This window comes from Lissotriton helveticus, chromosome 6 (assembly GCF_964261635.1).
Source record: "Lissotriton helveticus chromosome 6, aLisHel1.1, whole genome shotgun sequence".
In the NCBI taxonomy this organism is placed as follows: Eukaryota; Metazoa; Chordata; class Amphibia; order Caudata; family Salamandridae; genus Lissotriton; species Lissotriton helveticus.
The window spans coordinates 713,297,249-713,311,497 of NC_136067.1; the positions used below are offsets into that span (position 1 = coordinate 713,297,249).

At 45.5% G+C, this 14,249-nt stretch overlaps 2 protein-coding genes across 5 annotated transcripts in view; one reads left to right on the forward strand and one right to left on the reverse strand.

Moving 5' to 3' along the window:
• Nucleotides 1-1,405, reverse strand: part of LOC144761504 (trypsin I-P1-like) — a 53,005-nt gene extending 51,600 nt beyond the window's left edge. Inside the window, exon 1 of one of the 3 annotated variants that reach the window (XM_078646835.1) lies at nt 1,306-1,405. In XM_078646835.1, coding sequence (XP_078502961.1) covers nt 1,306-1,382 — 77 coding nt within the window. In that variant the 5' untranslated portion in view covers nt 1,383-1,405. The other 2 variants (XM_078646837.1, XM_078646838.1) reach the window with 2 other exon arrangements.
• A 105-nt stretch (nt 1,406-1,510) lies between these two features.
• LOC144761503 (trypsin I-P1-like) overlaps nt 1,511-14,249 on the forward strand; it is a 124,306-nt gene continuing 111,567 nt past the window's right edge. For both annotated transcript variants that reach the window (XM_078646833.1, XM_078646834.1), the window contains exon 1: nt 1,511-1,694. The gene's annotated coding sequence lies outside the window, so the exon portion shown is untranslated. The remainder of the gene's footprint in view (nt 1,695-14,249) is intronic.

The following is a 14,249-nucleotide window of genomic DNA, read 5'->3' on the forward strand; positions in this document are numbered from 1 at the left end:
GGAAACAGCCCACTTGCAGCTTTTCTTTAAAATAAATCTGTCCAATGGAGAGTACTAAAACAGAAACAATCTCAGCTTTACCGGTGGCACTATGCCAGTTTCTATCTTAATTATTGCAAACCTCTTTTGAAATGTGCTGATCTCTTTTTGAAATTTCATTTATGCGAAAGATTGCCTGACCCTAAGAGTGGGCAGAAAGCAAACTATCCACTGTAAAGTATGATTTGTTTGAATACTCTTAGTCATTTGCTGAAAAGGCTTCAGGTTATTGAGAATGGGTTGCAGAATGTGACAAAAGCCCATGATTAGGCTCCCATTTTTACTGATAATTACAGACAGGAAACAATATGCTTCCTGCCTGTATTTATTTTTAAAACAGAAAAATACTGAAAATTGTGCTTCTTGTGACTGACTCACCATGCTCTTTTGCCTGAATTTCATCCCAACAGCTGAGCAGGCAGAGTGCATGTCCAGTTAAAAAACAGGATGAGATTTGCTTAAACACACCATATGTTAATGCAGATATGCAGATATGAAGTTTAAAGATAATATTTACCTATGGGTGTAATATTTTGTTATATTTGGCAGATTAATTTACTAAAACACGACAGACATCAACGCCTGAGTGCATATTCATCAGTTGAATAAATGTAGAAATGTACCATTTTACATACCAACAAGGTGGGCAAAAAATAAATAACAAAATAAATACCATAAAACCGGGCCATGATTAACGCTTGTGCCCAGTACCTGCTGCACAAGTACTGCTTGGCCAAGAGAAGGGTCTGGTCTGCAGTCAGTGAATCTGGATCAAGGGCTTGGCTAGGGGCCACATCTACCACATCAAGAAGCTATGCTCAATGTGCACGGCTTATGACCTATAAAAAGGAAGAACTGGATATTTACACAAAGGTCAAAAGACAGAGGCCATACCCGATGGGCACCGCCAGCTTGCCTACTCCCTGCACTTAGTACCCACAGACCACACACAGTGTGTACTGTGAGCACGGCCATAAATTAATCTGCAGGTCTGTATGTGTTAAAAACCTTTGAAAGGCACTAACAAAAGAGTCGATATTCATAACCCACGCAGTTGCCCCATACCTCCCCATCCGCACATTTCAAATTTCCCCCATACTGTATTCCTCATTCTGGAAAAGAACCAACGTACACGTTTCTTTCGTGGTGGTCATTTGTTGGCCGCAGTTTTTTGGAGGACAAGGTACTCTGGGCAGCATTGCTCATTCTGTTTTGAATTTCGTTTTTCTTTTGGGGGAAAGTATAATTGTTCGTTTTGGCTCTCACCTCATCCAGGGCATTTTAGCTGACTCTACGGTCCACTGCAACCGCACTCGGCGATTGTTTGAGTGGAGAGAGATCATTGTTGAGTCTTTCTACAGTGGGCACTAGAAGAGCGGTTAGCGCTCTAGTAGCCAGGGCATAAATTCATCAGCCTGAGCGAGGGCGCAGCGGACGTGCGCAGCGGGCGCGCTGTCGGTGCGCCAGAGGCAAGCCCGCCTGCGCCCGTCCGCACAGGGATGCTGCCAGCTGTCAGAGGATACTGCCGGTTTTCCAGCCAGTATCTTCCATCTGCAGAATAATCTACACGCAAGATTCACTACTGACATTTAGATGGCGATCTCCGTGGAGTAATAATAAAATCCAAGTAGCCGATGGCAACCGGCTGATAGGAGGTGAGGAGTGTGCATGGTGTGGGTGGGCTTTGGTTACACAGCAATCTGCCTCCCTCAACTCCTATGCTTCATCCTGCAACCATCCACAAAATATCACTCAGAATGGAAGCACAGAGAAACAGAGTATGGAAGGACAGAGATCACGCATGTGAGGGCTATATTTGAATGGCAGATCGATCCCTAAGCCTGTGGCTGAAATCTGGGACCTGTTAGATGACACTAATCCTGATATATGTCTTTTCACCAAAACATGGCTCAATAAGGATGCCACTCCGGCGCTGGCAGTGGCCTTTCTGGTAGGCTATGTGGTCACCCAGGTGGATAGACCTTGTAGACGGGGTGGGGGATTAGCTATCATCATCATCATTATTACATTAAGACTTTGGATACTGTTTCTTCCCCAAATCTAGAGCTCCTGATATTTAGAGTAGAGTGTGATCAAGTCATCGAGTGGACGAGAGCTTTAGTCTATCACCCTCCGGGTGGCAGCAAGAAAGAGTTATGCACATCATTACTAGATAGACTGGCTCGACACACCTGGAAACCCAACAAACTCCTAGTGATTCGAGATTTTAACCCACATCTAGAGACTCTCTCTAAGATAGATTCTGCCAGTTTAGTGACAGCGATAGAATCTCTTGACCTGTCATTAAAAGTTACTGGCCCCACTCATAGTGCAGGACATGTGTTGGATGCTGTTTTTTCTAACATACCTGAGCTAGGAGTTGACCCCCCTCAAACTTTAGGCTGGACTTATCATGCAGCATTAAGCTTCATGATGTCGTCCGTTACCCCAGCCGCACGCGCGCAAGGCCGGAAGGATCTTCGTAGACCTTGGTCAAGGGTAACTTCTGTTGCCTTTGGCCAAGTCTACACCAGCCTTCATTTAATTTCGATGAGAAACCTAATTTAGCCTGGGCAAAGCTGGAGGGTGCGATGCTAGAAGCCCTGAATGTTATAGCTCCTTTCAAAAGGGTAACAATTCAGGAGAGGGCAGCTCCGGACCCCTGGTATTCGGACCCCCTCAAGAAGGAGAAGGCTACGTGTAGGGCCTTGAAGAGGAAATGGAGGAAATCTAAAGCAGAGTCAGATGAACAACTCTACCAAAGGGAACATAGAGCCTATTTTAATGGCTGCAACGCAGCAAGAAGAACACATATGGGCGTGCGTATTATAGAGGCTAAAAACTCCTCTAAAGAATTATTTAATAGCTTAAATGAATTTACTAACCCGAAGGTTAACAATCCGCCACCACCTCCCACTCAGGAACTGTGTGATCATCTAGCCAAACATTTCACCCAGAAGATCGATTTAATTTATCGATCTTTGGACTTGGCGGAAGGAGATCGGGTGGAAGACCATCTGCCCTTAGACTTGCCACATGAAACGGAGTCTCCTTTTGGGCTTGATTCCTTCTCGCACGTCACAAATGAGCAAGTGGGCTCTTTACTTAGCCTTGTAAAATCAGGCTCTTCATTAGATCCTGCTCCACCTATGGTTATGTCAGCATTCAGTCCGGTCTTAGCTGACGCGCTTGCTAAGGTATATAACATCTCGCTAGATACTGCTATATTTCCGAGCAAGTGGAAGAACACACTCGTTAAACCACTGCTTAAAAAAGCACTAACGGGCCCGACTGACTAACAAAACTACAGACCAATCTCGCTCCTCCCTTGCTGCGCCAAGGTAATGGAATCACTGGTCAATCAACAGCTGTCCTACTATCTGGAGAAAAATAACCTTCTGGATCCTTCCCAGTCCGACTTCCGTCCGTCACATAGCACGGAGGCTGCACTACTGGAGGTCACAGACACCATAAGGCTGACATTGGATTGAGGTACTCCAGTGATCTTAGTCCTTCTTGATCTGTCAGCAGCCTTTGACACCATCTCTCAGGAGATACTGCTGGACAGATTGGGAGGGATTGGTGTCAGGGGCCTGGCTCTTAAATGGATTCAAAGCTACCTATCCGGATGCACCCAGAGCATCCAGCTAGACTCTTTCGCGTCACAGACGATAGGGATGGACAGGGGAGTCCCTCAGGGATCGGTCCTGAGTCCCACCCTATTGAATGTGTACGTGACTGATATCATCAGAGACCATGGGTTTGAAACCATCTCATATGCTGACTACACGCGGCTAATTGTCCCTATTGAGGAGGACATGATGTTGTTGTACAGTGCTTTGCTCCTTCCTTGGGCTAACATTCTAGATCTCCCCTTGTGTTCTGTATTCTGGAGCGCTCCTTCGCCTGGTTGGCAGTTGGAGCTCTGGTTGGACGAGGAGCTGACCTACTATCTCTGTGCTGCAATAAAGCTTATCTAAAGCTTACCTGTACCTGTGGTCTTCTATTCATTTACATCATTTGGCGACTTGAGTTGGCGAGAAGTCCGACCACTGTTTCCTGTGTATGCTGCAGCCTGAAGTTGTTTTCCAGAGAAGTAGCGTCTCAACCCTCTCAAGAATCCACGCGTGAGACACAGCGTGAATGCGGAGTATCGTCTCCGTCTTCTCAGTGACAGCGACTTGATCAATTTTCTGACAATTACACCGATTTTCTGTTCGTGGTGCAGCGTTGACGTCATCTCAATCAACGTCTACTCCCCTGCAACGCGTCTCTTAGCAACTCGATCATCACAAGCAGCAACGTCACCTGAGTCAACTTTCTTTGTCGGTGAGTTACTTGGCAACGCTACGTCACTGAGCGCATCTTTGAAAGCCGTACAAATTCACGTTGTGGATGAAGACTCGGAACGTCTGACGCCTGACGTTTACGCACGACGTCACGACGTTGTCGGCCATTTTGACGCCATTACTGTTACCCTGGCTACACGCCGGAGAACAGAAGACATTCACGCTCACGCTTAGAAACACGAAATCTTCACACAAGTGTAAGTGTTACCGGAGTGCGTATAAACGCACACAACGTTTATAAAACATGTTTTAGTACAGTTCCTCACTTTGGGCATTGTTAGGAACGTGTGTGATGAAACATAATCGGAAACGAGTGTGATAGAGCAGTAAGCACTAGAAACGACTGTGATGAAGCAGTAAGCATCAGCCATTCTTCACAGATCATCAACTGCAATAACAGTAAGCGTTTACCTTCTACTCTTTTTACTCTACTGTTTGGTGTACTTAGTTCTCTTTACCTGCTAACAACCTTTAAAGGTCATGACTCAATCAATCAATGTTGCTCTCCCTCCTCAATTTTTGTCAGAGCCAGGCAATCCCCTTATAGCATGGGAAGACTGGATAGTTATGTTTCATAACTATATTGAGGCTCTGGATGGAGAAGATTATTCGCCTAAACGGAAAAAAGCACTGCTAATGACCACGTTAGGTAAAGAGGGGCAGCGTTTGTTCAGATACTTACCTCAAGTACTACCTGCAGGATCACAAGCCGATTTTGACGAGTTTAAAGAGGCTGTCACAAGATTAGAAACTCGCTTTGGTAAAGAAGAGAATCTCATCCTTCAGAGATTTAAGTTTTACAAAAATAAACAACTGGCTGAAGAGAGTATTGACGAGTTTGTAGCAAGACTACGCGAATTATCAATTAAATGTAACTTTGGCCAGATGGCGGATGAGTTAATCAGAGACCAATTAGTTGTTCAAGCCAACAATAGGAAAGTGCAAGAACGCTTGTGGGCGGCTAAGAACCCAACATTGAAGGATGCCATAGAGCTGGCCAAAGTCGTAGAAGAAAGTGAAAAATGCATGCGAGAACTGCAAAAAAGTGGCTTGGAATCCAAAGTGGCTGAAATCTCTCATAAGAGTACCTTTAGTGAAAATAGTGACGAAGAATCTGCCGCCATTGCAATTGTCAGGAAGAAAGGCTACATTCTTCAGAAAAAGAATGTACAACCAACATCTCTTAACAGGAATAATCAGAAAATGTGTTTGAGATGTGGTAGCTTTTCTCATCCTTCAGATGGGAAATTTTGTTTTGCAAACAACAAAGAGTGTCTACGGTGTGGTAAAACGGGACACTTTGCTAAGATGTGTAGGAATAAGAATAACTCAAAAGTTACAGTTGTTGATGAATGCGATGTTTTGAGACGTGATGTTAACAAAATTCTAGTCCTGACTGACACAGTGTGTGCATGTGATAACCAGAGGGTTAATCCTTTCAAAGATGATTTTGTAATTGATGGGAAAACTGTTACACTCATGGTTGATACCGGTTCAAAGTGGACCATAATTCCCACTTCCTTGATGGAAAATGTTTGGGGGAAAAGAGCATTGAGAACGTGCGACATTTTCCCGTCTGGTTACCAGGGTGAGAGAATTGACATGCTGGGTTTCTTTGAAGCGGAAATTGCTTTCAAGGGCAGATCTGCCTATGGGAAAATATACATTTCAGCTGATGGACCAGCAATCCTAGGCCGTCACCACCAATACGACCTCCACATTATAGTTGATCCCAGGTCTGATAACCCGGTTTCCATAATTGAGACCTCGTCTGTGGAGAATATTTTGGCCAGATTTAAAAATGTGTTTAGGGACCAATTGGGTGAACTTATCGGATACTCTCATCGCATAATCCTTAAGGAAGGCAGTTCGCCTGTACAACACAAAGTAAGAAGGGTGCCCTTTGCTTTACGGGATGAAGTTAAGGCTACTCTTGAGGAAATGCTCCAAGGGGGTATCATCGAGCCCATTGAAGCGTCTCCTTGGATTTCGCCTGTCGTGATCTCGCAGAAACCGGACAACAAGATCAGGTTCTGTGTGGATCTTCGTTCTCTTAATAAGTGTGTGGTAGCTGACGTGTTTCCCCTCCCCAACATTGGCGAATTGGTATCAACCCTTAGAGGAGCAAGATTCTTTAGTAAGTTAGACCTCAAACACGCCTACCACCAAATTTGTCTTGATGATAACTCAAAGCACTTAACTGCATTTATCACCAGTGAAGGCACATTCCAATTCACTAGACTACCTTTTGGGCTAGTCTCAGCTGCTAGTGTATTCCAGAGACTTGTCTCTGAAGTTTTTAAGGGTCTTGATAAGGTGCTATTTTTTCAAGACGATATCTTAATTTATGGTAGTTCATTACAGGAACACAACAAAATTTTACATGAGGTGTTACGTAGAGTAGATGAGTCTGGGTTAACCTTGCGAAAAGAGAAGTGTGCCTTCCTATTGAAAGAGATAGAATACTTAGGTTTTTGTTTGTCAGAGGATGGCATTAAACCCAAAAAGAATTTAATTGAAGCTATTGAGCTAGCACCCTCCCCAGTTGATAAGGATCAACTTCGGTCCTTTATGGGCTTAGTCGAGTTTTACTCGAAATTCGTAAGAGATTTTGCTTCCAAGACAGCTTCTCTTCGATCCTTACTTAAAAAGGGTGTCAAGTTTAGTTGGACTACTGAACACGAATCCTGTTTTAATTTGATAAAAAGGGAGCTCAAATCTGCTAACGTCCTCACCCCTTTTGACACTACCCGGTCCTCCATCTTGATGGTGGACGCAAGTGCCATAGGTCTGGGCGCTGTCCTTTTACAGAAACATGGTGGCGTTGAAAAAACAATTGCATTCGCATCTAGACCTTTGTCCTCTTCTGAGTCTAACTATTCGGTAATAGAGCGCGAAGCTCTTGCCGCAGTCTGGGGTACAAGTTACTTTCGAACCTACTTGTGGGGTTACAAGTTTGTTTTACGTACCGACCACAAACCCCTTGTCAACGTCCTAGCTCCTGGTGGAGCTGGTAAGGGTTCTCCCAGGTTGGCGAGACTAGCTTCTCGTTTGCAAGACTTTCAGTGCGAGATTGAGTTTATTCATGGGTGGAAAAACATCCAAGCAGATTGTCTGTCTAGGCTGCCTATGCCTTCCACTGTTTGTAGTTCTGAAGTCAAGTCTGATGACCTTGCAGTTGCTGTTATGGAGGATGTCTTGTCAGTAGGTGGAGGCACATTTACCCGTGATGAGTGGTCAAGGGGAATGGAGGAGGATCTGACTTTGAAGGCCGTTATCAGTCTCATTTCTAATGGTGCTAGGAGAGAAAGCACTGTTAGTCCTTCCGTCAGACCCTTTCTAAAAATTTTGGATGAACTTTCTTTAGAAGGAAAAGATGTTCTAATGCGAGGCGATCGCTTCGTTCCCCCTGTTCTGTTAAGAAAGAGAATTCTGGACTTGGCCCATGAGGGACACTTGGGTCAAAGCCTCACGCAACGTCGTGTCAAACTGAACTTTTGGTGGCCCTCTATTGATAATGACGCAGTGGATTGCGTGTTGAGGTGTAGTTTTTGTAAGGAGGCCTCAAAGTTTTAGGCTCCCACTCCACGCACAAGATTACCTTTGAGAATTCTCCCTGGCATAGTGTATGCATAGATTTTATAGGCCCCATGTGTGAGCTTCCTACTGATCACCGGTTTGCAATCGTTCTTATTGACTGTTTTTCAAAATGGCTGTGTGTTCAGTTTGTAAAGGAAATCACTACAGATGCTACCATTAAGTTTTTGAGGGGCATTTTTAACAATGAAGGATACCCTTCTGTTCTTATTTCAGATAATGGGACTCAACTCACGTCCTCAAAAATGACTTCTTTTGTTAATGGTTGTGGTATCAGGCATCAGAAGACGAGTCTTTACAACCCACAGGGTAACGGCCTTTGTGAAAGGGTGAATCGCCTCATTAAGGGTGTGATTCAGATGTTTGTGGAGTCTGGCTGTTTTTCTGATGAGCGTGTCCAAGAACTGGTCTGGGCGTATCGCTCCACACCCCATAGGTCTGGTGAAAAGTCTCCTTTTGAGCTAATGCGTGGTCGCACACCCGTGAGCAAATTAACCCCTTCTTGGCTGAGTTCTAGCAGTGAAATTCCCTTAATCCATGACAGTGCCTCCTTGCCCATTTCCGTGGGTGATTTGGTCAAGGTTAAGCCGGGCAGACTTAGCAAGGGTCTTAGCAAGTTTAGAGGCCCCTACAAAGTCAGGAAAGTTTTTCCCAACTTCATTGTACTAGCCAATGGTGAGAGTTGGAATTACCGAAGGGTAGCTCTCTACCAGAAACGTAAAGATTCTTCTTCTGATGACCTGTTTCCTGCCAAAGTGGATGGCTGTAATGGTTACTTATTGTCCTCTGGTAGTCCTTCTTCCCCCATTCCCTTGTCTGCTGGTCGGGGGGAGGTGGGTGGTGGTGATGCCTCCACTTCCTTGTGTACTTATCACAATAGTTCTGTGCTTGATTTCGATTCTGCTTCTCTTGTTTCTCCTTCTTTACCTCGTACTCCTGCTCCTCCTTCCTCTTCCTTAGCTGATGTCTGCCTGAGGAGCCCTCGCTCCCGCCGTCCACCAATGTATTTGAATGACTATGTGCATTAGTGTTTCTTTTCCCTTTTTGTTCCTGTGTTTCTTTTCATTGCAAGGAGGGGAGATATGTTGTACAGTGCTTTGCTCCTTCCTTGGGCTAACATTCTAGATCTCCCCTCGTGTTCTGTATTCTGGAGCGCTCCTTCGCCTGGTTGGCAGTTGGAGCTCTGGTTGGACGAGGAGCTGACCTACTATCTCTGTGCTGCAATAAAGCTTATCTAAAGCTTACCTGTACCTGTGGTCTTCTATTCATTTACATCAGATGTCAACTCAATTTAAATTTAAGAACTGCATGTCTAGCATCCCGAGCTGGATGAGGAAGAACTTTTTACAGCTCAACTCCTCTAAAACAGAGATACTACTGTTCGAGAAGGCCAAGACTATCTGGTCCCCTGAATGGTGGCCTGCTGAGATGGGAGAAGCTCCCTCTTCTAAAAACTGGGCTAAGAACCTCAGCATTAGGATAGATAACAAACTATCAATGGAGGAGCAGGTGAAGACACTGCACAATAAACATGCTCAGAGGGTCGATTATGAAACAATAGGATATATACATAAGTTATATGTTACACTGTTTACATACATTAAAACAGTGTAACATATAACTTATGTATATATCCTATTGTTTACACTGTTGAGTGTGTTTTGTAGTAATGCTCATTTGAAATCGCAAGCCACTCCTTGGCTCCTAACTAATTTTTCTTGCCTGAAAAACCTCTTTGCTTCCCTCTATCTCTCTTGATCCTTTTGGATTTTCTACCTCCTTGGGATAGGTACAGGATTGTACCCTATCTTGATGTTCATAATCGACCCTCTCCAGGTCATTGAAATTCTGTGTTATTCCTGAATAAACTATTCCTCGCGCCGCTGGGCGTTGAAAAATATAGTACTGATTGTGGTCTATATTGGTATCTTGTGGTAATATTGTAACTCCTTAGGACCCTTGTTTTTCTATAATAATTAATTGAACCCATGGTCTGAAGGCCCCATTCGGGTTTCCTTGTGTTCCAAAATGTTTTAGATGAGTATGGCCTAGGAGTACCCATTTCTCGAAACGCTGAAAGATTCCCTGGGGATGATTCGCTTGCGCTCTATAAATGGGGAAAATAATAAATAAATAAATAAAATAAATAAATTTGGAATACATTGACAGCATGCTTAACTTTGTACTTTTTTCTGTCTAGTCTCTCTTGGCCCTTCCGGGTCGTTTTTCTTTGGTAGGTTGGGTTTGGGCTCTCTTTGCACGGGGGAGGGAGTAGCTTCTGTCCCCGGAGTTAGGCCACGACTCGCTACCTTGTCCGATTCTTGTTGTGCCCTGTCATCCAGCGGGGGCTGGGCTGCAAGCGCCGTCTCCGCTTGCTACCCCCCTCTTCGGTAAGCCGCCTCACCCAGCCGTGAGGTATCTGAAGGTGAGTGGTCTTACCCGCTGCCCTTAGGCCAGCACTCCCAGTTGTGAGGCATCCCAAGGTTAGTGGTCCAATTCTGGCACACCGCCCTCCGGTGTGCTTCCTTACCAACCATTATCCGCGTGGTTCTCACCCACGCAGTCTGGGAGGCTTCTGTCTCCCGGTGGCTCCCACCCGACTACGCCCTGTGCCCTATAACTTGCATCCCGCCAGTGCCATGTCGCCCCAGAGGTTGCTCCAGATAATTCCCATGCCTTCATTTGTCAGTTGCACACCGTCTTTACCATAGAATTCCGGGTGGCCCGTGTGAATAAGCCCTGCAGAACTTGCTTACCGTGAGGTTCAGTTTTTTGCAGGATTTTTCGACTTCCCCGCGCCATTCGTGTCTGCTGATTACCTCTGACCAAACAAACGCAGAGTTCCTAAATGCCCTGGCCATTTCTGTGAGTTGCTTCTGTATGTCGTGAAGGGGCATTTTCCTCCTGAGTCTCACCAAGTCGTTGCCCCCTAGGTGAATGTCCACCCGCAGCTCCCTGAGGGTCGCCTGCAGCTGGTCCCATCTCATTCCCGGATCGGCCGCCAAACCACCGAATGCACGTGTCCATGGGTCCCCCTTTGTCTTATGGCCCCCTTGACGCCACCAGTTCTGCATCCGGGAAATGAACAAGTGCCCCACCACCCATACCAGGCGTGGTCTCCTTCTTGTCAAAGCAAGGAAAACAAGTCACTCCCAGTTCCACCCATCGCGGGGAACCCCCGTTTACCGATTGATCTGTCTTATGGTTCAGAGTAGCTGGGGTCTCACATATGTTTTGTAGGCCTGTGACCTCCATCTCCCTATTGCCTGAATTCCTGGTTCTGTCATCCCGTGCAGTGATGCCGTTGTGGCCGCTCCTATCCTGAAGGAGTGGGACCCGAACACTGCCGGATGCAGCCCTGCTTTGCCAAGAGCAACACAACGATGTATTTAGGCCCAGATCTCTGTACTCGGGTGAATTTATGACATTGTTCTGCATTCTGTCCATCAATTGTAGTTTTTGCATTTGTCACCCCGAGTGGGACAGGTATGCTCAGACGTGAGCCCCGTGCTCTCCACGCCACTGGAGTCAAGCTATCCTGTCTGATGACGGCTGATAGCCAGAAGCCGATCCTAGGATGCTTCATTCCGGTCCAGGGAAGACATGGCTTGGCAGTTCGGGCTGGACTGTTCCCATGAGGCACAGGGTCAAGGCTGATTTGCATATGGCCACGTCTGAACTGGGGTGGTGTGGTGAGCAAAAAAACTATGGATTTAGGCCCAGATCTCTGTACTGGGGTGAATGTATGACATTGTTCTGCATTCTGTCCATCAATTGTTGTTTTTGCATTTTTCACCCCGAGTGGGACGGGTATGCTCAGACGTGAGCCCCATGCTCTCCACGCCACTGGAGTCAAGCTATCCTGGCTGATGACGGCTGATAGCCAGAAACCGATCCTAGGATGCTTGATTCTGGTCCAGGGAAGACATGGCTTGGCAGTTCGGGCTGGATTGCTCCCATGAGACACAGGGTCAAGGCTGATTTGCATATGGCCATGTCTGAACTGGGGTCGTGTGGTGAGCAAAAAAAATTGATTTAGGCCCAGATCTCTGTACTGGGGTGAATGTATGACATTGTTCTGCATTCTGTCCATCAATTGTTGTTTTTTCATTTGTCACCCCGAGTGGGACGGGTATGCTCAGACGTGAGCCCTGTGCTTTCCACACCACTGGAGTCAAGCTATCCTGGCTGATGACGGCTGATAGTCAGAAACCGGTCCTAGGATGCTTGATTCCGGTCCAGGGAAGACATGGCTTGGCAGTTCGAGCTGGACTGTTCCCATGAGGCACAGGGTCAAGGCTGATTTGCATATGGCCATGTCTGAACTGGTGTGGTGAGGTGAGCAAAAAAACGATGGAGTTCGGCCCAGATCTCTGTACTGGGGTTAATGTATTACATTGTTGTGCATTCTGTCCATCAATTGTTGTTTTTGCATATGTCACCCCGAGGGGGACGGGTATGCTCAGACGTGAGCCCCGTGCTCTCCACACCACTGGATTCAAGCTATCCTGGCTGATGACGGCTGATAGCCAGAAACCGGTCCTAGGATGCTTGATTCCGGTCCAGGGAAGACATGGCTTGGCAGTTCGGGCTGGACTGTTCCCATGAGGCACAGGGTCAAGGCTGATTTGCATATGGCCATGTCTGAACTGGGCTGGTGTGGTGAGCAAAAAAACTATGGATTTAGGCCCAGATCTCTGTACTGGGGTGAATGTATGACATTGTTCTGCATTCTGTCCATCAATTGTTTGTGCATTTGTCACCCGAGTGGGACGGGTATGCTCAGACGTGAGCCCCATGCTCTCCACGCCACTGGAGTCAAGCTATCCTGGCTGAGGACGGCTGATAGCCAGAAACCGGTCCTAGGATGCTTGATTCATCAGTGATGTCATTAGTGATGTCATTTGAGATGTCATCAGTGATGTCACTGACCATGTCATGAATGATGTAATATGTGACATCATCAGCAGTGGATTGCGGGTGCGCGAAATATAGTTAGTACAACTCACTATATAGGAGCAATTTCAATGGTTTTGTATGAGTGAAATGTCCAGCTAACTATAACACCCCTAAAACTTATAGTTTATTGAGTGAATTTCAAAGGCTTTTTAAATGCTAATTCCTAACTATATAAGGCCAGAAACCTATCGTTTTTTCAGTGAATTTGCAAGGTTTTTTTAATGCTAATTCCTAACTATATAAGGCCTGAAACCTATGGTTTTTTCAGTGAATTCGCAAGGTTTTTTAAATGCTAATTCTATTAGCGGATAACGTTTAAATATTCAAAGGTTTTTTAAATGCTAATTCCTAACTATATAAGGCCTGAAACCTATGGTTTTTTCAGTGAATTCGCAAGGTTTTTTAAATGCTAATTCTATTAGCGGATAACGTTTAAATATTCAAAGGTTTTTTAAATGCTAATTCCTAACTATATAAGGACTGAAACCTATTTTTTTTCATTGAATTTCAAAGGTTTTTTATGTGCTAATTCCTAACTATATAAGGCCTGAAACCTATGGTTTTTCCAGTGAATTTGCAAGTTTTTTTTAATGCTAATTCCTAACTATATAAGGCCTGAAACCTATGGTTTTTTCAGTGAATTCGCAATGTTTTTTAAATGCTAATTCTATTAGCGGGTATCGTTTAAATATGTTAATATCCTTGTGGGACCACCTGAACAGCCCTAGGGGGTCAGGTTGTTTCTACCCTGCCCCCTTTTTGCATTCTACACGTTTGTTTTTCTGCTTCTTTTCTGCCTCGGTCAACACTTCCTAGTTAGAAGTGTTGACAGCCAATGAGCATGCTGCTTTCCTGTGAAAGGCATGCTGATTGGCTGCCACTATCTGTCAACACTCCAAACCAGGAAGTGTTGGCAGCCATCTTGTGCCTCGGTAGAACCAAGGCACAAGAAAGCAGTGAAACAAAGGTGCAAAACACGCAAAGAGGGCAGGGTAGAAGCACCCCGACCCCCTACGCCTGCTCAGGGAGTCCCACAAGGACCCCCAAGGCCCAAAAATGTATATTTTGTTTGGTTTTCCCCGTGGTACGCTCAGGGTACGCATACCTGTAAGCGTACATGGCATCGCACCCAGTGCGTACTCCGCGAAATTTAAAAAAATATATATATTTTTTTGCTCTTCGGGGTCCTCCTAGGCCCCCCCTGAGAAAACCTAGGGGGTCAGGGGGTCTCTACCATGCCCCCTTTTATAGTTTTCCCCATTTGTTTTTCACCTCTTGTGTCTCGGTTCTACCGAGACACAAGAT